Source organism: Neopsephotus bourkii, unplaced genomic scaffold, assembly GCF_033783945.1.
Source record: "Neopsephotus bourkii isolate Nb327-2 ecotype Australia unplaced genomic scaffold, CSIRO-AGI_Nbou_v1 NB_936, whole genome shotgun sequence".
NCBI lineage: Eukaryota > Metazoa > Chordata > Aves > Psittaciformes > Psittacidae > Neopsephotus > Neopsephotus bourkii.
Genome location: NW_026901430.1, coordinates 613,171 through 635,844, shown reverse-complemented (window position 1 = coordinate 635,844; position 22,674 = coordinate 613,171). Strand labels below are relative to the sequence as shown.

The following is a 22,674-nucleotide window of genomic DNA, read 5'->3' as shown; positions in this document are numbered from 1 at the left end:
CAGCTTCCAAGGAAGTCCCCAAACAAAGGGTCTCATCTTCTCTTTAAAGCAGTAGGTTTGGTCTTTTTTTTTGCTTTTGGACACCTCAACTCTTTCCAAAAGAGATGTGACTATCTATGCAGCGGGTTTAGATCTAGTGGTGACAAACTTGGGTTTCAAACCTGCCTTCCAAGCCTTCTCTGGCAGAAGAAAATTTATCTTCTATAATTATAGCTACTTCCCCACGTTACGAAGTCACTACACTCACTGGCTATGAACCAGCATCATGCTGCAGTCATAAAGAGAAGCGAATCAGAGCCCAAATCTCCCACTCAGCTCCTCTCTGATCACCAGGATGGCTCCAGTGGTCCCCAAGGCTTAATGCTTTCAGGCTGCTTAGGGTTTATTTTTAGTCGAATGCCAATTTTTGTAATGGATGCTACAGAGTAAAACCAGCACAGAGCACGTGTGCGGTTTGGTCCTCTCTATGGACCATGGAGAGCAGGAACACAGTAGACAGGAAGGGGGTAATATGGAGACAACAAAGCAGGGAGTGACCTGGGCAGCCGTGCCGCAGGGGTCCCTGAGGAATTGGCGCGGTGAGGGCAGGAGGGTGCTGCAGTAGTGCTTCATCCCTGTAAGGCCTTGTTGCTGTGACTTCTTGGCTGTCGTCTGCCTGGGCGTCCCCAGCGGCGGCCTCCTGGGGTTTGGGTGCTGCAGGTTGTTAAAGACTATGGGGATCGGCTGCTGCATCAGCATCTTCAGATAAGAGAGACACACAATGGAGTTGTCACGGCTCATATGGTGGTTGTGCTGCTTGGGAGGTAATGGCTCCAGCTCCCAGACTGTCTCTATCAGCATAGATACACTGCAGCAGCAACACAGCATCTTAGAATCACGGAATGGTTAGGCTGGGAAAGGAACTTAAGATCATCTAGTTCCAATCCCCCTGCCATGGGCACAGAAACCAACATCTCTAAATCCAGGGGCAATGTGATCCATCAATAACAGAAAATCACATGTTAGCTTGTGCCTAAATACTTATTCAGAGCCACGACCATTCCAGCTTCATTATGCCTGTTGCATTTTGCAGGAATGCAATGGGGTCCAGCAGCATTAACCAGCCACCAAACCTCCAAGCTCTTTGCGCAGGAGGAAATTTGGATTAGCTTGAGATTAGTTTTTTTTAAATGATGAAAATTACTGACTCAGTACTTAAGCAGAAACTGACACCACTCATCTCTTGGGAGATACTACTCCCACATCGGAGACCAAACTACCAATTTATAGGGAGCTCATTTCTAAATGTGTTTTCCACTGACAATCTTGTTACTGATCTGCTCAAAGGAAAAGTAAATGGTTTGTGGGTTTGAGAACGCTGAGGGCAGTGAATACCTGCAGGTTGGAGTCTTGCACGAGCTGGAGCTGCTCCTTGATGACATGGAGCTCTTCTTGCTGCGTCTTGATGTCAGCTTGCAGTATGCGAGTCCTCTCCTCCAGCTGCTCTTTCAGCTGATGCATCATCCCCAGCTGGGTTGGGAAATGGTACACTGGCTGCAGGGAAGAGAGAACAAGATCATGGGGTGGAACCAGTCCTGCTACTCATGTTCATAGTGATGTGGGCTACAGAAAAACAACCGATTTTCAGCTTTTGCCATAGAAAATATGATACAAAAAATGACAATTGCATATTTAACCAAAGTGTGACTGTACTTCCAAAGCAGCAGCACAACTGGCTCAGACTCATTGCCTCATTCCAGACCTTGGCCTATTAAATTCCTGTGCAGATGCAGGGTCCACACATGGGACTTCCTGTCCCTCTAGGGCGACTCCCTGCTGATTTTGGACCACTTATGTTTTGTGGTAGATACTGCATGCAAACCCTTCCCAGACCTCCAGGGTGGCTTTCAGCTTTGCTGCTAATTATATCTGACAAATGCCAGGCCCAAGTTTGGTTGCAATCCCACACTGGGATCCATCCTTCAGACCTATGCTGACCACCTTCAATCTGTGTATTATAGTCTGAATGTTCGCTACACTGACCTCAAAGCTCTGTGAGGATGGGCCTCACAGTTATGGTTTGTGACTCCCACATATTTCTTTTTCTGGCCTAACTCAAACCTTTCGTGTCATCCTCTTCCTCTACCAGGGCAATAAAGCTCTTCATTATCATATCAACCTGTAGTCAGTAGCCAGCAATTCAGAGATGAGCACTACCTCCTTGGCTCTCCTACCTGCTCTGTCTCCAGCTGTAATAATTTGGCTTCAGGTAAATCTCAGTAGCAGCAATAGAAAGGGCACTAAAACCTTGTCCCCATACTGGGATGAGCCAGCAAAGGAATGAGAACCATGAACTGGAGCCACCAAGTCTGTCCCACTGACCAACCACACCAGTGTTTAACAGAAACAGACCACGTACCATCACAGCGTGCTGAGAGGGGGCTGCCAGCTGAGCCACCGGAGGCTGAGGGAGCTGTTCACCAGGGGCTGGAGGAGTTGCTATGGCCTAGAAATGAAAACTTCGCCTTACTGTAGGTCCATAGCACCTCTGATGCAGAGCCAGTGCGATACCAGCTCACATTGGTGATGGGTAGAGGGAATTGGACAACTCCACGTGTTGATCCGAGGATGAGTCTGAAGGGAGAATTTAAGTTCCCTCATGCCATCCTCGGTGTCAGCATCCATTTTTGGATAAATGCCATTCCATATGTACAAACCCCAAGGAAAGCAGACTCGTGGTGTGAGAAGGTGTTTGGCCTGGAGGAGCAAACCGAATCCCGAAAGGAGGCAGCAGAGGAGGCTCTAGCGGCTCTCCACTGACTCTGCTGGCCAGCAGCATTCCCCGCAGCCCTGTGCTCAGGCCCAGCACACTTGAAGGTGAGAATCCAGCCTCTCTGAGGGCAAGCTTAAAGTTTATCAAGCTCATTTCTTTATGACATGGTAACAGCTATTTCTTGCCGGGACCACTGACCTGAGTGCTTCCAGCTGATGCCAGCCGCAGGGCTGCCTTCTCTGCCTGCCCCCCTGGCACTGACAGGCGGGTGGGAGTGCTGGTGTCCGTGTGTCGTATGGATGACGTGGCTGGAAAAGAGATAGTTTGCTATGATGCTGCAGACCTGTGCCTGGGTACCCTGGCTGAGCCTGAACTCCAAGGACACAGATGAGCAGTGACAAAGCTTCTAAACTGGGTCCCCAGACTGCCCCTCTGTGGCCTCTCTGGCTCCCTGCCTGACTCAACAGGTTTCCTTCTGATGCTAATACCACATTTCAGCCTTTCTTCCATAGGTGCCTTGAAATGAGCTTTCCCACTCTTTGCCTGGCAAGGTGCTGTGGCTTTATAGCATCCTTCCAGTACCTAAAGGGGCCTAAAGGAAATCCGGAGAGGGACCTTTTACAAGGACACGTAGTTATAGGATGAGGGGGGAATGAGCTTTGAGATGAAAGAGGGTAGATTTAGATTAGGTATTGGGAAAAAAATCTTCCCTGTGAGGGTGCTGAGGCGCTGGCACAGGGTGCCCAGAGAAGCTGTGGCTGCCCCATCCCCGGCAGTGTTCAAGGCCAGGTTGGATGGGGCTTGAAGCAACCTGGTGTAGTGGAAGGTGTCCCTTCCCATGGCAGTGGTTGGAACTGGATGAGCTTTACGGTCCCTTCCAACCCAAATATTTCTATGCTTTCAAGAAAAGCCCTGTGTGGGCTTCTACCCATGGCCCTGCATGGGCACTGCGGTCACCTCAGTGCCTTACCATAGCTTGTTACAGCACAGCGTAACAAGTTGTGTTGGTCCTGGACACCCTGAGCACCCCACTCCTGCCTTGACTGGAGCACTCCCAAAGTGAAACCCTGTGTTTTGGAGGGGACGGGCCCCTGGCTGCGCTGGCACCTACACGTGGAGTCGGAGAGAGCGGTGTGTGAGGAGCGCCGGGAGCTGTGGGACGACAGCGACACTCCCTCCCGGCTGGCATCCTGGCTGCTGCCGCACTGCCCTACGTCCAGGTAGCTGCTGTGGCTCTGCGGGAGCGAAGCACAAGTGGTGAGATCGTCAGTGCTGGAGGGGTCCTCCACCTCGCTGACCGCTTGCTTGCATAGGAAATAACAGGCTGGGTGTGTAAAGGGCCAGCACTGCAGCACCACACCACCAAACCCCAGTGCAGTATTCGGTCTGCCTCTCAATGTTCACCCTAAAGCCTTCAGGTATCCTTATGCTTTTATAGTTGGCTTTCTTCTGCCCCATTTCTTCAGGGATATCTGATCTCTTGCCCATGGCACACTGGGAGCTCCCAGCCTCCCACTCCGCTCCAGAAGCAGTTGGAGCAATCACTGTGCCTCTCCTCCACCTGCCTTACATCAAAAGAGGCAGCTTTAGGTCTGCAGAAAAATATCTCAGCCACATAGAAAGGGGAATAAGACAGAGAAGCAGCTGTTTGCAAGATGGTCCTTGCTCAAGTGCAAGAGGTCTCTGGGACAGCTTCCCCTATACATCTCATAAAGCTTCTATAAAGTAATGTCAGAAGAGCAATGAGGCTAAGGGAATTATAATTGCACATCAATCCACTTGAAAATGCATTTACTGGTTTTTGTAAACTACCAAGAGGAAGAATGCAAAAGTAATTAAAATGTCCTTGTGAATGGGGCAGGTGTGTTGGGATGCCAGTCCAATGCAAGCCATGGAAGTGTATTGCTCTGGTCACAAGGATGTGATCCTGCTCAGTGGTGTAAACAGAGCTGAAATCTAGAATAAGTGTTTTCCCTTAACTTCCAGTCTTCACCTGAGTATCAGTGGTGAGCTGGCATTAACAAACCAGGTGCTCTGTGGTGCTGCCCTGCACTTAGATCCTCTGTGTCTTGTGAATGGTGACAGGTACAGTGATCTAGCCTCCTCCAGCTCTGCTTTTCTGCTTCTGAACGGAGGTGATTTAACCTCTTGTGTGTATAACAGCCTCAGAAAGATAATGAACAGCAGAACAGCTGAATTTGCAGTTATATGCCTGAATTAAAATGTTTAGAGACATGCAATAGAAACCTTCTCAGGGTTTGCCTCGGTCATAATCCAACTGAAGACTTGGGAGAAGGAAAAGAAAGAACAGATATTTTCCAAGACCAATAAGTTATTACTCAGTTTGGTTTAAACACCTACTCATTCAACTGTGAAGGGACATGGTACCTTTAGAGAAGAGGATGCCAGTTCAATTGATGACTCCTCAAGGCCAAGATCTCGCCTTCTTTCAGCTCGAACTTCTGCATAACTAAAAAAAGTAAATAGAAATTAAAATCCATTTTTTTCAGTGCGGATATCATCTATTTTATGGTAAGTATCCTACCATACAGATCACCATGGAGCTTTCACAGCACACACAGACTCCCCCTCTCTCATACACAAGGTGGTTAGAGGCACATCATCATACAGCCTTGCAGTCTGTGAGTAACTGACTAACACATGCTGAATATCCATTGATTAAAGCCAAAAGGACAGTGCCTCAGCCCCAGTGCACCCAGGACTGCAGAGCCTACATGGTTAATTGCACTAATCATTCCAAGCACAAAAGTAGACACTCCTCTGCAAAGTTTAGCCTCAGATGCCTCCAAGGAAAACTAATCTAAAAGCAAAGTGCACTTGGTTACTGAAGACAGAATGGGTGCTTTGTCTTCAGTACAATTTTTCTGATAAAGGATATTCCCATTTTCCATCATCAGGCAGAAAAACAGTCCTACAGCTTCTGTGCAGGTAAACTGCCATAGCAAAGATACATTTATTTTCTAACCTGCAGCATTAGAAAATGGATATGTTAACATCCCATGGTCCCATGGAAGCTCTGAATACAAACCAATGGTTTCCCAGGTGCAGGAATGCCCAGGAATGTGGATCTAAAAATGTGTATTTGCTTTCTTTAGCATTTTTTTTCTCTTATACAGTCAAATATTTAAAGTAAACAATGCCACATGATTCACTATTGGGACAAATTGGAGAGGATGTTTTAAAGGCTCTCTAAGTGCATGTGGAACATGAGCATGGAAAGGTGCCAGAATTTAGGATGCTAAAATATTAATGTGCTATAGCCTTCATTGGAGGAAAGAGAAGTTGCTGAACTCACTTATACCATTGCAGGCAATGAATTATCCTGAAAGCATGTTTTAATTTGTGTGCTTCAATAATATATTCTAAATCTTAACTATATGACACAAACTGAATTTCAAAATCAATTTAGAATGGTATCACTAGGTTTAAGAGGCACTGGAAGCAGAAAGAAGAAACCATGCACAATAAATTCAGACCTTACAGTGAAGCCCAATTCCCTGAAGCTACAACTCAGAAACAATCTCTCTGTTTAACGTTTGCTTACAATTTGCATATAGAGATAGGACAATGGGTGATGGCTCTAAACTGATAAAGGGGAGACTCAGATTAGATATTAGGAAGAAGTTCTTCCCTGTGAGGGTGCTGAGGCGCTGGCACAGGGTGCCCCAAGAAGCTGTGGCTGCCCCATCCCTGGCAGTGTTCAAGGCCAGGTTGGAAGGGGCTTGAAGCAACCTGGTCTATTGGAAGGTCTCCCTGCCTGTGGCAGGGGGTTGGAACTGGATGAGCTTTAAGGTCCCTTCCAGCCCAAACCATTCTATGACTCTATGTTTCTATTATGATGGCAATTTATATCAGCACACCAGCTCTCATCACTTACACCTGTTTAGTGGTGTAAGGTGTTCTCCGTCTGTGTCTTGCAATATAGAGAAGAATCCTGTTTCCTAGTTTTTGTTCTGTCAGACAACTGACAAGAAAAAGGGGGACCAGAAAAAGATTTGCAAAGTGATTCCTGACAGTAAAGAAAGACGCAGTGAGCAATATGTTTACTCAAGTTAACAGAACAAACCAGTATGCCACTATTTTTGCCAGCCCTTCAGTAAATACATTCCCACTCTTAACACAATCTTTTTTGAGATTACAGTGGTAACCAAGCAGATTCCCCTACAGAAGGCATGCATCACAGAGCATCCCACACACACATCGCCTTCCAGCTCCGATTTGCAGTCGAACACAACCAGCTTCCCACTAGGGGGGGATCCAGGGCTGAGTTTCAGGTTAGCAAGACAGCAGAGCTTTTCAATCATAAATATTTAAAGCTCTGATCAAAAGGTTTTGTAGGAGATGTATGGTCCCATTCATGCCCATAAAGCCACCTAATTCTTAACAGCTTTAATTCTTCCTATAGCCATGTCATGGCTAGGGATAAAAGGGGAATATGACACACTGATAGACTTGGCCAAAGCTTCCAGGTTTTTGGCCTGGTTGCCAAAAAAGAATAAAGGAGTAATAAAAACACATGTTCCCTGTAGTAATAGCTTTATAGATTTACATACCACCTTAGTGTGACAATATGCACAGCAAATATTTGGCTAACACAAAACAGAACTAGAAAAAATAATGCATGAGCACATGGGACATACATTGTGAAGTGTTTGGTGCCTGCTCCTACCTAACTACTAGGTGAGTGCAAACAATGAACTCGGGTTTAGAATTCCACTGGTGGTAGGTGATGTAGTAGTGTGTCTGCAGCCATATCCACTGCTGGCCTTTGGTCAGGAACCGATAGTAACAGGACTTTCCTTTTCCAAACTGCATCACTGTTAAAACAAAAAAGAAAGGAATTTATAGCAAACAGGAATTTCATGGTGCAAAGGTGATTAAAAAACCACTTGGTCCTATACCCCTCCTGCAGTCTGCTACTGCACTGAAATGCCTTTATAAACACAGCAGATGATACACAACCACATACTGAGGTTTTATTTGGGTTCTTGTCCGATACTGATTTCCAAAAGTGCACTTTGCTATTTTGAGATTGTTCTAATAACTAATAATTGGCATAACTCTATGACTAGCTGTATTTTTATAACTTATTCATGGGATCCTTTGCAATAAGCATAAATAACATTAACCCCTTCCAATCTCTAACATACTGTGATACTGTGATACTGTGAACAAATTATTGGCCTGTCACAAGTATATAAGAATGCATTTTAAAGACAGGGGTTTGAAGCCAGGATCATAATAATGGCATAAACAACAAGATAGTGGAGTTTTAGCAGTTTAACTGAAAGTTTTCTTCCAAGAGATGACCCAGCGATACCAGACTTGGTACATATTATCAGAGTATGCCCATAAAAAATTCAAGTGGTGTAATACAACTAGAAAATAATGAGAACTACATTAAATAACCACATTGTTTCCAGATTGCTCGGAGTGCAAAACAAAATTTGCTCACCTGAAATACCCATAATTAATGCAAAATAAAATATGGTTTGAGCAAACCCATTTTACTTCAGAGTAGGCAAGATGCCTGCCCAGAGTGGTCAGCCTCACGAAGAGGAACTTATCAAGCCACACTAACCCAAGTATTTTTTACTCACCTGCACACCTCTACTTTGTTAAATATCAGGACTAAGTCCTTTAGCAATGCCATTAACAGTGATGGGCTTTATATGACGCACTTAGTGAAGGCCTTCTGGCTAACACACTGTGCTGGGGTCACTCAGCCCCCAGTCAGGCAGAGATTTCCTGAAGCAACTTCTGTAAGTCACTGTGCTAGCACCTTATTTTGTCCCCTGCACAGTAAGATTGAAGGAACCTTTCCTTCAGGTGTGTTGTGCAAATCGTCTTTTAGTATGTAAGAGGAGATCCATGGCTAGGACAGATGTAGAATATAAATGCTAAAAAGAGTCTCTGCTGAATGATCTGACCCCACTCTCAATATAGTTAGTGTCTACATCAAACTGCAGGCACGTATTACCTAAAGCACATCATCTGGTTAAGTAACTCACTCCTGTCTGAACAGTCTTTAAAGCTAATGGCACTCAAAAGTACTGTACTTGAGAGCAATTAAAATTTTCCTTTAATATTCCCATCTACACACTTGCTGCACTTCATGCAACCTGTGTCTGGCCCTTTTCACAGCTTCCTATATGCTCTCAGCCATGCAACCCACCTCCCCACCACCCATTCTGTACCAGCACTTTGCCTCAACAGGGCATGAAAGCTGCCAGGGAAGTGGAGTGGGGAAACTTGACATTTAAAGAAGTAGTAATTTTCTCCATTCTCTACTAGGTCCTTTAGCATCTTATGTGTAAGTGGTAGAGATGGGGGTGGTTTGCAACTCAGAGACGAAGCAGCATCTCTAACTCCAGCAAGCTGGGGGGCTGCGGAGTTCCTGTGTCCCTGCATCACGCTGCTGTGCATCTCGGAGCAGTTACAGCATCCCACTTTCTCCAATCTCTGGGGTGTCCTTGTTTTCTTTTGACAAAAAATCCTTTCAAGCAAATAGCAGAGACACAAACACATGGAGAGTTTGCCCAACAGGATACCCATAAGTAATATTTCTTCGCAAAATATCTCATTAGCTAGGTGCACTTTACAAAGTGTGTAGTTTCATTTCAGTGCTTGGCAATGCAAGCCACCTGGACAACAGACCTAATTCTGGCTTGATATCTGAATCTCAAGTGAGTGTAACAAAATGGAAAAATACAGTTTCAGGGATAAAGTGTCTCACAAGCTCATCTGGTAGAAACAGCACACTGGTTACTACTAGAACCTGTCTGCTACCACTTTTTGCCCTTCACATCAACTCCAGCTGGTCAGCAGGACATAGTTCTTCAGCAGTAGGCTGCACTGCTGCAGTACCCAGGCTAAGTGCTCCTTCTGGCCCGGCTCCTCCTGGGCGCTTGTAAGTCACGGTGCTTCACCTTACACAAAGATGAACTTTGGTCATTCTCTGGTGTTCACACAGCAGACTGAACTGGACTTTTCTGCTTTACTTTCAGGTCAACCAACATTCAAAGACATGGAATCTGCATCCAGCACTTTTGTATTTAAAAATTACAGTCCCTTCATTAGGGACTGTAGTTACAGGACAAGGGGTAATGTCCTGTAAACTTAAACAGGGTAAGTTTAGATTGGATATAAGGAAGAAATTATTTCCTGTGACGGTGGTGAGGCACTGGAATGGGTTGTCCAAGGAGGTTGTGAATGCTCCATCCCTGATGGTGTTCAAGGCCAGGTTGGACAAGGCCTTGGGTGGCATGGTTTAGTGTGAGGTGTGCCTGCCCATGGCAGGGGGGTTGGAACTGGATGATCTTAAGGTCCTTTCCAACCCTAACTATTCTATGATTCTACGAAAAAATACTATGAAACTCCAGAGGCATTTTACTGACAGTGAGGTTTGCAACATCTAACTGCACAGGCAGGCGGTCCAAATGCTGTTTTCAGAAGGCATTTTGGTGAGCCGAGCCTTCTGACTGACTCTGGACCCAGGAGAACAGAACTCATGAGCTGAGACAACCAACAAAACTGCCAGGGTTTGAGGCTGCCTCACAAACTGGGGGCAGAGCGTGGAAAGCCCTGACTTCCCATCTATTACTCTCATTTCACTCTCAGACAACCTGTGCTCAAACACGGTATCTGCCAGTCTGGGAAACCTGCACAAACAGTTCCTGCTCTGAGTGAATTCTGCAGGGATTCAGACTCATCAGCTACAACAGTCTGTGACAGGAAGAGCGAATTCCCTCGCACCCCAGATAAAGATGTCTTTTGTGACGACAGGAAAGGGTTTTGCATAAATGACAAATGAGATCAAAGACAGGCACGCTACAGAGGGAGAGGAACTTACAGTGTTCATGGCACCTAGCAAGAAGCTCCAGGTCATCTGCGTGGTAGTAATCATACCCTGATGTTCCCAGAACCTCAAAGGGTAAATATCCTATAATAGGTGGAGCCCTAGAAGGGAAGCAAAGGGCAGGGAGTGAGCACAAAACCTGATGCTTTGACATCCTGGCAGATACGCTGTGACACTAGCAACCAAACCCCCCTCATATATTTACTTGGCAGGGAAATCAGGAGTGGATTTTCATATACACAACAATGTATTTTCATATACAAGCAAAAAAAAGACAGCAAGGGGGAGGTAAAAATTGAGCAAATGAAAAGGTGTGTGTTTACTGTTTCACAGCCTATTCATTATGTGGGCGTAAAGAAAGGCATGTACGTATGCAAGTGACTCAATTCATTAAGCATGCTTGTGAGACACACAGCTTGAGAAACGCTATGGCTGTTCATGTGCGCAGTAACTTGGAGCTTGAGTAAAATTATTCAGTAGGTTGGATGTAAATGTCATCTGGGTAGTAACCGTAGAAGAAAGCAAGCTGCGATGAAGGACCAGCTTGGGTAAAAGAAAAAGTAATTGTTCCCATGGAAAAGCTTGGGAAATTATAACCAGCAAAAATGTTTCTGTGCTGGCAGTAAAAGATAAGAATAGGCATGGGGCTGATTTTGAGGGCTGCTATTTCTATGCAGGTAGAGAAGGTACTGATGAAGTATTCAGATACATTGCAATGACTTCCTTCACTATTCTGCTGTCAGTTCTAGATTTCCCATTTTCTACGCAAAAGATGAGATTTATTTTGTTTTTAAGCAGGTGTCCTAACAACACTGAGCTTGTGCACAGCCTTTACTGGAGTCTGCTGGCTTATAATTATGAAACAGCACTGAAATGTGAGCAGAAAACCACTATTTTTGGCACTATTCCTTATATCAGCAGTTCCTTAGTTCTCAGGTACGCTCCTGCTTGCATCAGTTCAAGCACTACACTTGGTGAGACAGGATTTGTTTGGTTCCACCTATTCGTTTTTGCTGCTGGCTGTGCTGACAGCATGAGGCTGCTCTGCCAGGTGGCAGTGTGTTAGCAAAATGGTTAACGATTCAAAACTGGGGCAGACTGAAGGTGTCCCTGCCTATCAAATGCCCCTCTCCTCTGGCATCCTCTTGGTGCTTCGAGTGACCCTCTTAAGGAAGGTGGATGCCATAAAGCAGCTGAGAATATGAGCAAAAAGTTATTTAACTGGAAGTACATTTGGATTTGGACAGATCCGTTCTCAGTCTTCTGGATATTACTGTGGGAAATTCTCCTGTCTTGGCTGAGCAACCCAGCTCCACGTTTGTACTCTTGAGAGACACAGTGGGCATAGATTATTCAACTAAAGAGAGCCCAGACAGGTCTATAAGCTCCACCTTCCCCACAGCTGTGGTCAGTCTGGCATCAAATGGGAGATGGGGAAGGACAGCCAGGGATCTGCTCCGCAGCAGCCCCAGGGGGATCAAGATCTGAGCAGAAGCTCCACAGTCCCAGTACAAGGGGTCCTGGAAAAGCCAGACATTCACGGTCTCTGAGGGCAAATCTCTTGAAACACAGTGTGCTTAGAACACAGTGGTCTCTGCTACAATACAGCTTTATTTATTCAAATAACTTTTCAGAGTACTGTGTTCCTCCTTTGCCTCATGTGACCCAGATTTCTGTTAATGATGATAATACGTGTATTTGTTAAAGTGTCCTTCCTTGCTGTCTGTTTGGTAGAATGGGCCAGTGTCTCTCCTATCTTTAATGACATGCTTATATTCAGGACAGTAATGTCTTTCAGATGCACATCAGATAAACATTTAAGCTGATCAGGAAAGCATTATGCTTTCCTGTCTTTTGCCAGAATTCTTTAAATGAGAAAGCAACCACAAAATGCTCCTCATCTGTCATTTGACAGGGAGCTGCCTTGCTTATGGAACAATTTAGAAGTGCATTGTTAGCTTAAAGTTCCAGACTTGAGACCTGCAACTCTCTCTGCAAATGGGAATGCACAGCCTTCAGAGAGCCTGTTTCATGCAGTCTTGTAATAAATGAATGGAAAATAAGGAGAGGACCACAGTGCAGAAGAGAAAGAGATCACTACTGAAGTCAACAGGCTTTCTTCCTCTACACATACTTACATGTAGACCCAGAATGCAGATCCTTCCTAGTTCTCTAATGTTTATTCAGATCTGTGGAGTGCCTTCTGCATTATCTATCTTTAATTTATGTTGTCATCAGGATAGCCAAGGTCCTGATTCCAACTCATGCTGAGTACCCTCTGCCCCTCCTCATGACCCGTGTCAGGGTCAGGCAACGTGAGTTGACGCAAGTAAGCAAGAAACAGCAAAATACCCAACAACATTTCACAGCATCCTGCAGACTGTACTGAGAGAGGTTTAAATTGCTGATTAAAGGAGACAACCCACATGATCCCCTGCTCATTCTTGGGTCTGGGCTCACCACTCACATTCAGGGCTGTCACAAACTCTGCCTCAGCATATGAGTCACTTTAATTTGTCAAAACCAAATCTGCAATTAAATCTTCTAATTCCCTGTTTTTTCTTTTATCTTTATAACTTCCTTGGTCATTTATGAAGATGAAAATAAAAGCTTATTGACAAAGCAAAAGATTTAGAAGGATTCCTGGAAGCTGTAGCTGGAAAACAGAGGAGCCAAACTAATATAGGAAACAGGACCCACATTTCTCAGTTTCGATGACTTAATATCTTGGAGAAGTTAGACATTTCCCCACCATTTTATATGGTTTGTTACCTGTCCAAAATACGGAAAAGAGCAAAGCACTTAAGGATGCTAATAAGTAAGTTCAAGATGTTGCTACTCACTCAGTTGCTTTTTTAGTTAGAGATATTCTACTTGGAATCTCAGGCAAAGATTTCTGTTTTAAACAACAGTTTGTTTATTCATCAGTGACTAAATCTCTTACCTGTGGTCCAAGAATAAAAATTTCCATTCCAAACTATGCCTCGATGTAAATTCTTCACATGGCTCTTCAACATTGCAGAGCTCCTGCAAAACAGTCAGCACATTCAAACATTTAATTCTGTGACATGACAAATGGAGACCTGTAGCAAGACCAAGGAAGCATCTTGTTGTTAAAACAAACCCTAGCAAAGTACAGTGTTTTTAAAGCACTTGACTTATTTTCCCCTTAGGAATGTATAAGCCTAGTTTTATAGATGCATGAACTGATAAGAAGTGGTTGAATAATTTACCCTGGACTGAATTTCAGAGCTAGGATAAATAGTCCAAAGGCCTCATCTTTTGTAGGCAATATTCACCACTTTTTGCAAATACTGGTGTCTGAATATGGATAACAGCACCAAGTTCAGCTTTAAATTGAGCTGGCTAATGCCCTTTTGAGCAAAAAGCACCTATGGTTGTTATCCTTGTCATCACTGCACTGCACCACAGGACACTTACAGACCAGCAGAAAGAGTCCATGGAACAGGGTGCTCAGTGTTCCAGGAAGCAGGTGGCCTTCTTACACAAAGGAGCAATGGGATATATATCTTTAAATTCTGCAGCTTTTCAAGTGGTTTAGCTGGTCACCTCGTTTGGTGACCAGGGCTGACAGATCTGAGGCACACCATTGCAGGACCATCCTTTCTCTCAAAAGCAGCTCCCGCTTTATGTCTTGTCATTCCAAAACACACACTCTGTTGCCTCCCACTCCAGACACAGTGGGGTCCTCTCTCATTTACCAGCCTTCTGCACACACAACCTATGCTGCTGAGCGTACTCTTGAGAGGATGCTGCATCACATCTGCCATCGCAACTGCCAAGCACACAGCTCATGGTACCAGCACCAGCCCATCCCCACATGAAAGGGACAATGCAGTCACAGAGCTCTCACCTTTAAGAACTGTGGTGTGACAAGACGAACAGTTGCTACGAGGCAAATCTGCTCCTCTGTGGCTGACCTGAAAGCTCGTGCAATAGCTGACTCAAAGCCATTACAGGAGGGTGTAGGCACTAGACACAACCAGACAATTTATTTAAGAAGAGGAAGGAGAGCTTTCTTTTCATGTTAAGGCAGGTACAATGACTGATGAAACCCAAACAACAGACTCCTCCTACCCACAAGGCAATGCCACACTGATACACACTGGTGTTATTTGAAGCACTGACCCTTTAGGCTCCAAGTTACACAGTGGTAACCACCTACCCCTGGCTTGCAGGGAAGCATCATAAGACCGTTCTGAGCAGCTAAGTGTGCAGCTACAGTCTCCTTGTCAGCCTTTCTCCAGCTCAGCATTTGCATGATTCAAGATTCTACAGGTTTTTCTAACTATTTAATCTTTAAAAAGCATCATTTGACTGCCACAAGTGAATCAGAATAGAACATTGTACCGGTTATTTGAATGAGTAGGCTGCTTTACAATTGGCAGTGGGTCAAATGGAGGTAGGATGAGCCTGGTTATCGCTTTTTTAAGCACAGCATGCAAAAGAGTTCGCTCTTCTGACCAACAGCCTCCCCACCACGTTTGTACGAAAAACATCTCCAACATATCCACAGCTCGTTCCATCCCTGCTGATCACAGGGCATTTTCAGCTGAAACAAGGCCTCTAGGAGGCTGCGGATTAATGTACAATGTAAAAGAGTGAGAGAGAGTTAAAGGTAGGTTGGAGCAGGAACTTACCATGAGTAAAATATTTAAAATCCACTACAAATTTCACATATTCATACATCAAGGGTTCATTTGGATCTAAGCTGCCTCTTGCTAAATGGCAACAAAACTCTATTTGTTTCTCTGCTGAAATGAGAGAAAGAGAGAGAGAAATACACAATGTTACTAGAAATCTGCACTTTAGCACACTCCATATATCAAATCTATCTACGTGCTTATACCAGCCCTGCTGCTGCAATATCGGAGCATGCCCTGCTGGGATGCTCTTGAGACCCGTAAGTAAATGTATAACTACCAGGAGCAATGATCAGCTGGTTCTGCTTAAAGAAATCTATTCTCAGCCTTTCTTCTATGGCTCTGCAGCCACCCCACTATGCTGGGCATGAAGCTCTGGCAATATTGGTCAGTGGTATTTTCCTCTGATTTCGCGTACACACAATTTCACACAAAGCTGTTAAGCTATACTACATACCCTGCTGTGGCACTGCTCAGTAGGACCCAGATCCAAAGGGCACTGAAGTCACCTTAAGCCTTTTTGTTAAGGCTTAAGCCAGAAGGAAACCAACCCGAGGGCAGAGCACCAGCAGAAGGGCTGCCCAGTGCCCATGATGCTTACAGGGCAGCAAAGAGGAGAGGCTAGCACTGCCTGGCCATGGAGAACCTACGGGGAAAGGCGGATGGATCCCCATACAGACATGTGAATCGTGGGTGTTAGGAAGACACTGGTGCCTGCTCTGGTGCTGGGGGTGTTTTCTGGGGGAAAGGGACATTTTGGGGGTGGGATGGCAAGCAGCAGTAGAGATCTATACGGACTGTTCAGATGGGAAGGCTGTTGATTTTATTACACATAGGGTTTCTCAGGTGTCCCAAGACATGCAAGTTTCCTAAGGTGCAAATGATCTGCCAAAACCCTTTGGGATTTTTCTTACCCTTTTCCTTCCCCCAGGCCCCTCACTCCTTTCACAGGCTCAGACCAGCACCCTGCCCTGGAAAAAGCATCTAATGGGGGCAACTTCACTGTCCTATGGTGCTAAGCAGACAGTAAAACAAAGACTGCTCGAATCAAAGACCAAGTACTGGGAGCACGTAGCAGCATTAGTATTAAACCCCAGAAATACTAACTGCAACAAAGCAGAAGTGGCAGGCAGGAGAATTAAATAGCTGGAGAGCCCTGTGCAGGCTCCCTAGGAGCTGTTTGCCTTTGGCAAATTTCCCTGACAGACAGACAAGAGCTGTGCTTACCGTTTAGAAAATCAGCTGCAACAGGATCTGTCATGAGCACATGTGGAGAAAGGAGCTTGTACACCTCGCTCTGCTCCCGCTCAGGCAGAAAGTTTAATATATTTTGGTCCACCAAATCTGACTGATACAAAAGAATGCTTTGTCATGTTCAGCAGTACAGCCTGACAGAAGCACATGCCTTTTCATCCCACAGTACAGCACAGATGCTGCCTGTCTAGCGTGGCTGTTTAAGACAAGGAAGCCCAATCAATCTGCAGGTGGACCTAGGGCAGACTATAACACTTTTAGGTTATTTTACCCAGGGTTGCTATCTATTTGCAAAAGGTTGAAGGGATCCCAGAGGCTGTCCTTCTGTTCAGCCAGATGCAAGCTAGAAAAGAAACCCTTGTACCATGGGAATACAGCAAAGATGACAAATATCATATCAAAATGAAATTGTGAAACATTTCCCTTTGATAGCATGATACAGGAGTGGGAGACCTCCTCCTCACATCTTCCATATGTCTTCTAGGCTGAACATCTGGCAAAATCAGCTTGACCTGCAAGCGTCTCAGTGCTGAGCAGCCCACACATCCTGAGTAAAGGGGCTCTACTAAAATTTTATCACATATCTGTTTCTTTGCGCACCGAGACACTCAGCGCGGTTAACTGTGTGCTCAGATTTGCCCTCATGTAGCATCACTCGGGCCTCATGCTTGGCACCATAAAAGACAAAAACAGGTTTTGAGGGGCCAGCAGCCAACTGATTCTCAAAGTTCTAGGAAACTCTGAGGCCACGTACTTGTGACTAAAGACCATGGGCTCAAAGTAGAAAAGCCCAATGTCATCAGAAGAGCACAGAATCAGTCCTGAAATAACCTTTAAGTTATCTGAGAAGAGCTTCTGCATGCACAGATTTCATAAACATGAGATTTTCCATATACCTGGTGGGATAAACACCACCCGGACCATGCTTCCGACGTGCAGCCAAATGGTGAGCTCTGAGTACCGTGACTTTGTACAGCTTTGGGGTTTTTTAAGCTAACCCTCAAAAGTGACTCTGTTGCTCACAGGAACTTGAGAAACTCCCTGTTTGTTGGTGCAGTGACAGGGCTGTGTTAATCAGGGGAATGGTTCTTCAACACATTGTGATGTCAGAACTTACCGGTAAGTGTCCAAGCAGAGATGAAACACTATCCGATACATAAATAATAATCCCATCTGTGGTAAGAGCAATGAGAAAGCCATCTAGTGCCTAACGATAAAGGCAAGCAAAAAAGAAAACAAAATAAAAAGAATTATCCAAGGGAAAAACTTAAAATATAATTTATTCTTTGGTGATGCTACTAACAGCCTAAAACTAACATAAATTAATTATGGAAAAAATTGTTCAATGTGGAAAACTAAAAATTACACATGCTAATTCAACATTCTTATTTGCTCATTAATATTAAATTGACTTGTACTTTTCACCCATTCATTTAACATGAAGCAAGACAATGGTGGCCAGAATTTCTACACCCACATAATCCCAATGACTTCAGTCCCTTCATTATGTGTTCTGGATTACACAATAGTTAACCATAAGGAGATGTTAGATATCATCACGACAAACCCAGCATTGTGGGTGGATGGATGAATGGATAAGTAGAGACAGAAAAAATATACAATACTGTATTTTTAGTAATTTATGGACAAATTGGGCAAGATCTAAAGCCTGCTCTATTTTGCTTAAAGCACTGATTTGTTAGGGAGTGACACAACAATTTTAAAGTTTGTTTTGTTTTCCCTTTCTTATTCACAATGGTTTCTTTCCTGGAGTAAAAGTTCTCTGTCCCTTTTAAGTCACTGCATATGCCTCCCTCTTTGGGTGTTCTCCCTGTTCTTCCCATCATCTTCTTACACCCAGTGTCTGTCCCTATTCTTCTCTAACATGTACCAAGATCTGGGAGGTTTAACCTCTGGTCAACACCGTGCACAAAGCCAACTCTTCTAAAGACACTGTTAGGCTGCTCTGCAGCTAAGCTACAGGGAGGCAGAAATGGAGTATTCACCATCTTCCTCACCTCAGTCATACTCTGCCTTTGCTGAAAAGAAGCCCTCTCTGGAAAAGAAACACTGATTTTTAGCAAGCTGGACAATGGTCTAACATAGTCCAGCAAGCCAAGTTATTAAAGGGCTCTCTCTACCCTGCTACGTTTAAGGGGTGGTGGTGTGGGGGGGTTGTTTTGATTCAGCTGGAACAAGCTAGCTTGTTTGGTGAGAGAAATTCCCAGAAAGAATGAACAGACTTTTCCAGGGAGGTGAGTCATGACATCCTGATGAAAAGGAATAACTAAGACTGCAGCACCTCCCAGCTCAGCCCAGAATACACCCTTATGTTGGTGGGGCAATGAACAACAGCTGCCCACGCAGGGTAAGAGATGTCCTTGCTGGAGGAGTACGCAGCACAGACTCAAAGCTGCATCCTGAAGGAAAGAAAAAGGTAGGCTCACAGGGTGTTTCTAGATCAGCTAAGCATTTTAGAAGTGAGAGTGTCAGAGCTGTTCTCCTGGATGCACTTTAAGGCAACTCAATCAAAAGATACAGCATTCACATCACAAGTACAGCACCGCACAGCTAGCAGCAGCAAAGGCAGCAAAGTAAATGCTGCCTGGCTAATGGGATGTGGAGGAAGAGAGCTGCTCTGCTTTCTTTAGGTCCTTTCAAGTTTGTGCTAAAACTGCTAGCTCTTACGGCTCTTCTGAGAAGGGCAATTCTCTTTTTCCTCTCTCACCAGGCCAAATCTGGGCCACACTGGTCTTAATTCCTAAATGAAAAGCTGTTTATTTTAAGGGGAAGCAATCACATTTTTAACTCTGTGTCTGCAAATCATTTAGCATAACACTGGTCTGACAGGTTTGCATTATATGTACCAGCAGAGTAGAAATCAGTAATACTACCACTGGGACCTGAATAGGGGAAAAAGAGGTATATGTCTCTGAACTACTCCACTGACCTGATTACTTCTCACTAATCTATGCAGCTTTAATTTCTTACCTCTAACATCAACTGGGTGAACTCCTCGTTGCTAAGAAATGAAGGCTTCCAGTCTTGTCTAATCTCACAGGCTTCTGTCTGTGCAGTGATTTCTTTAAAGAAAAAACATCAAAAAAGCAACATGACTCATACTACTTGGATTTTTTTTTCCTATCAAGTAACACTCGATTTCTTTTAAGAGGTTTTCAGAGGAATCATCCTCAGATCATTCTCCACACAAAGCCTTCTTGTGTGCAACAGTCATTTTCCATGCCAATGTGATACAAATACATTAGAAATCAAGAAAAGGAAGAGGAGACATTTTCAGTGTTCTGAAGAAATCCTTCAAATGCAAGGTCAGTGAGCTAATTTCAGAGTAGCTGGGCACCTCTGGGTGTCCAGGAGCGCCCAAGCAGTAGGACAGGCTGCACCCAGACATCTTCTATCCAAGGAGACCTGGTAAGAGGGCACAGAGCCTCCTTTCCCCTGGCTTTTGCAGTGTGTGCTGTTCCTCTGCTCTTCTTCCCTCATGCTCTGTTTGAGAGTGTACAAAGCGTGCCAGGGGACGCAGAGGCCAGGGAGGGAAACGGAGCAATGTCACTACATTAAAAAGCATCTTTTCAAGTGTATCTATGCTTAACTCGTCATCGCTGTATTCAAACCTAGCTCATTTCCTGAGGCCAACTGTTGTGCCTTATTCTGCCCTGCACTTAAGATCATGTCCTCTCTGGAGGTCTTAGATGCTTGGGAAAAAGGAGTTTTCATCTGAGCGGAATCTGGCCGCCGGGCAGATGCAGAGCGAGCACCTTCAACAGAAGCAGGCCTGAGCCCTCCAGTACCTTTCTGTTTCTGTAAGAAGTCGATGGTCCTCTGCAGTATTGTGGACTTGTCCATCTTGAGAGGGTGGCCATGGCCCTGCAGCATCGTGCAAAGCTCTTTAATGAGGACATTGAACTGGTCTCTCCTCTTCTTTTCAGATTTGTTGCGTGATGCCCTGGATGACAGAAAGAAAAATGCTGCTAAGTAAAATGAAGGACATACAGCTTGACCCAGGGAGAGCCAAATGGCCCTGCCCCAGCAAAACACTTTAAATACAAGAATCTAAACTCCATTGGGACTGCTCATTTGTTTAAAATTAGGCTTGGGCATTAAACAGTTCACTGGTGCTCAGGGCTTTGCAGCAGAACTGAGCTCACCATCAGCAGGGAACATCTGGAGGTAACAAATATGATTTATATTCACAAGAGCAAGACTGCATCCTTACATTGTTTCAAAAGCATGGTAATGAGGTGAAGGTGTTATGGGCAAAATTCTTCCAGTAAGAGAAGTCCTGGCACCTATGTGTTCATGTTTTGCCAATCTCATTTTTATGAGCTTATGTTTTGCAGTGAGTACATACTATATAAGGTATAAAGGTCAAAATGTGAATGATTCCTTACTCCCTGATTTGTACTTACAAAAGTAGCTTATCAAGAAACAATACTGTGCAGAGACAACTTGACTGCATAAAAAAGTCAAGCACATGCCCTTCTATCTGGTTTTGAAAATCTGCTGCTATGATATATGAAACCAGGAATGTTAAGAGTCTGGCTGCAGAAACCACAGCTTGCATTAATACAATTTAAGAATGTTTTATTAGGGTTTTCTCCTCCATTAAAAAAATAAAGAGGAAAGCAAATCCACTCAGTTTCTTCCAAAATGTTTTTTTCCAATGCTTATATCTGAGATAACCCTGTTTTCTTACAACCTCTTCCAGTAGTAATTAATTTTCTTACATGAATAGAAGTGTATTCATGATGATACATGCTCCTTGTGATCTAGACCAAGTGTGGTATGTAGAAAGCATTTCCATTCATATTCAGGTTGGCATTTGAAGGTTCTAAGATCCAGCATTTATGTTCACAGCCATCTCTGTTTCGGTACTTGTGTACAATGACTAATTAGAACTCAGCCAAATGCTTCTCTGAAGGGAGACTAACTCATACTTGTGCTAAAACAGGACTGCTCTCTAAGGTTCACAGGGAGCTCTGCCCCAGGTGGGCAGCACTGCATGATGCCAATAAAACCAGAGGTCAGGAATCCTGCGTCAAAATAATAGCTACAGGATACTATGAGATTCTGAGGGCACAACTATGTACTATAAAGAACACTCATCTGATTAAGCCATCACAGGGGTGGCCAAACACACTATGAGGAGCTTGAAGATGATGACTTAATTATGTTGTTTGTGGTCTGCTATATGCACCCTATAAACTGTATGGGGGGTTTGCCTCTGACATCAGTAGTCCCAGATAGTTTTTCCAAGCACTGGACAACACAGCATTTACAATTCTCCCTGGGAGGAGCTTCTGCTCTCAGTGCTCTGTGCATCCTCTTCATACCTCTTTGCCCTGTCCTTCTCATCTTCATCCATCAGTTCGTTTACACAACACAGAGCTCTGGAAGGAAAGGACAGAAGTACTTACTGAGACATATTCCCTGATCTTTTTGCAGATGTCAGAATACGGAGCTTACTGGTTTGTACTTTATGACCTACTAAATGTTCCAATCTTCCCTTTCCCAAACTCCAATCTTGTTACGTAGTTTCTTGCTTCTGAGAGTTACTGAGTCTTGAGAAGTGAAACCATTGCTGTACCCCCAAACATACAGCTAAAATATGAGCGACTTTAGAGGGAAAGAGCTAAAAGCCAGCAGCCTCTCAGATTCTTTGCACTCCCCGCTGCCAAGTGAAGAGGAACCCTGAGGAAGCACTGAGCTTTGCACAGGAATAAGCATCTCCCCTGCAAATGTGAGAGCTGATTTGACTCTGATGTCTGTACCAGGCAGCACTGTGTCTGGTCCCGTTTTGGAAAATCAAACAGGCTGTTGGTTGATTTCAAGCATTGCAATACTTGAAAAGCATCTGAGATTTCTTTCTCGGTGGAAGGGCATAAGGAGGAATAAGGAAACTGTGCTAATCCCCAAAAGGATTAGTATTAGGCAACAGCAGGCTACAATAAGGACATCTAAGCTATGATGTGATAGACAGGTTCATCCAAAGCATCCTGCAGCCAATGACTGCTCCTTGCACTGGTGGACTTCACCACATCTGAGCTGTGTCCAACCACTGGGATTCATACCCAAGACCTGAAGTTGAGACTTGTCAACAAGTCACC

General features: G+C 44.5%; 1 protein-coding gene across 8 annotated transcripts in view; it reads right to left on the bottom strand.

The window, feature by feature from the left end:
• PASD1 (PAS domain containing repressor 1) overlaps window positions 1-22,674 on the bottom strand; it is a 97,995-nt gene that overhangs the window by 6,710 nt on the left and 68,611 nt on the right. For 3 of the 8 annotated variants that reach the window (XM_061357988.1, XM_061357987.1, XM_061357990.1), the window contains exons 3-18: window positions 21,901-21,957; window positions 20,359-20,513; window positions 19,541-19,632; window positions 17,667-17,756; window positions 16,523-16,643; window positions 15,293-15,406; window positions 14,506-14,624; window positions 13,576-13,658; window positions 10,626-10,732; window positions 7,443-7,590; window positions 5,141-5,222; window positions 3,864-3,987; window positions 2,951-3,060; window positions 2,399-2,485; window positions 1,375-1,533; window positions 538-738 (exon numbers count right to left, since the gene is read on the bottom strand). In XM_061357988.1, coding sequence (XP_061213972.1) covers window positions 538-738; window positions 1,375-1,533; window positions 2,399-2,485; window positions 2,951-3,060; window positions 3,864-3,987; window positions 5,141-5,222; window positions 7,443-7,590; window positions 10,626-10,732; window positions 13,576-13,658; window positions 14,506-14,624; window positions 15,293-15,406; window positions 16,523-16,643; window positions 17,667-17,756; window positions 19,541-19,632; window positions 20,359-20,513; window positions 21,901-21,932 — 1,824 coding nt within the window. In that variant the 5' untranslated portion in view covers window positions 21,933-21,957. Of the gene's footprint in view, window positions 1-537; window positions 739-1,374; window positions 1,534-2,398; window positions 2,486-2,950; window positions 3,061-3,863; window positions 3,988-5,140; window positions 5,223-7,442; window positions 7,591-10,625; window positions 10,733-13,575; window positions 13,659-14,505; window positions 14,625-15,292; window positions 15,407-16,522; window positions 16,644-17,666; window positions 17,757-19,540; window positions 19,633-20,358; window positions 20,514-21,900; window positions 21,958-22,674 lie in introns of those variants that run through there. The other 5 variants (XM_061357989.1, XM_061357991.1, XM_061357993.1 and 2 more) reach the window with 5 other exon arrangements.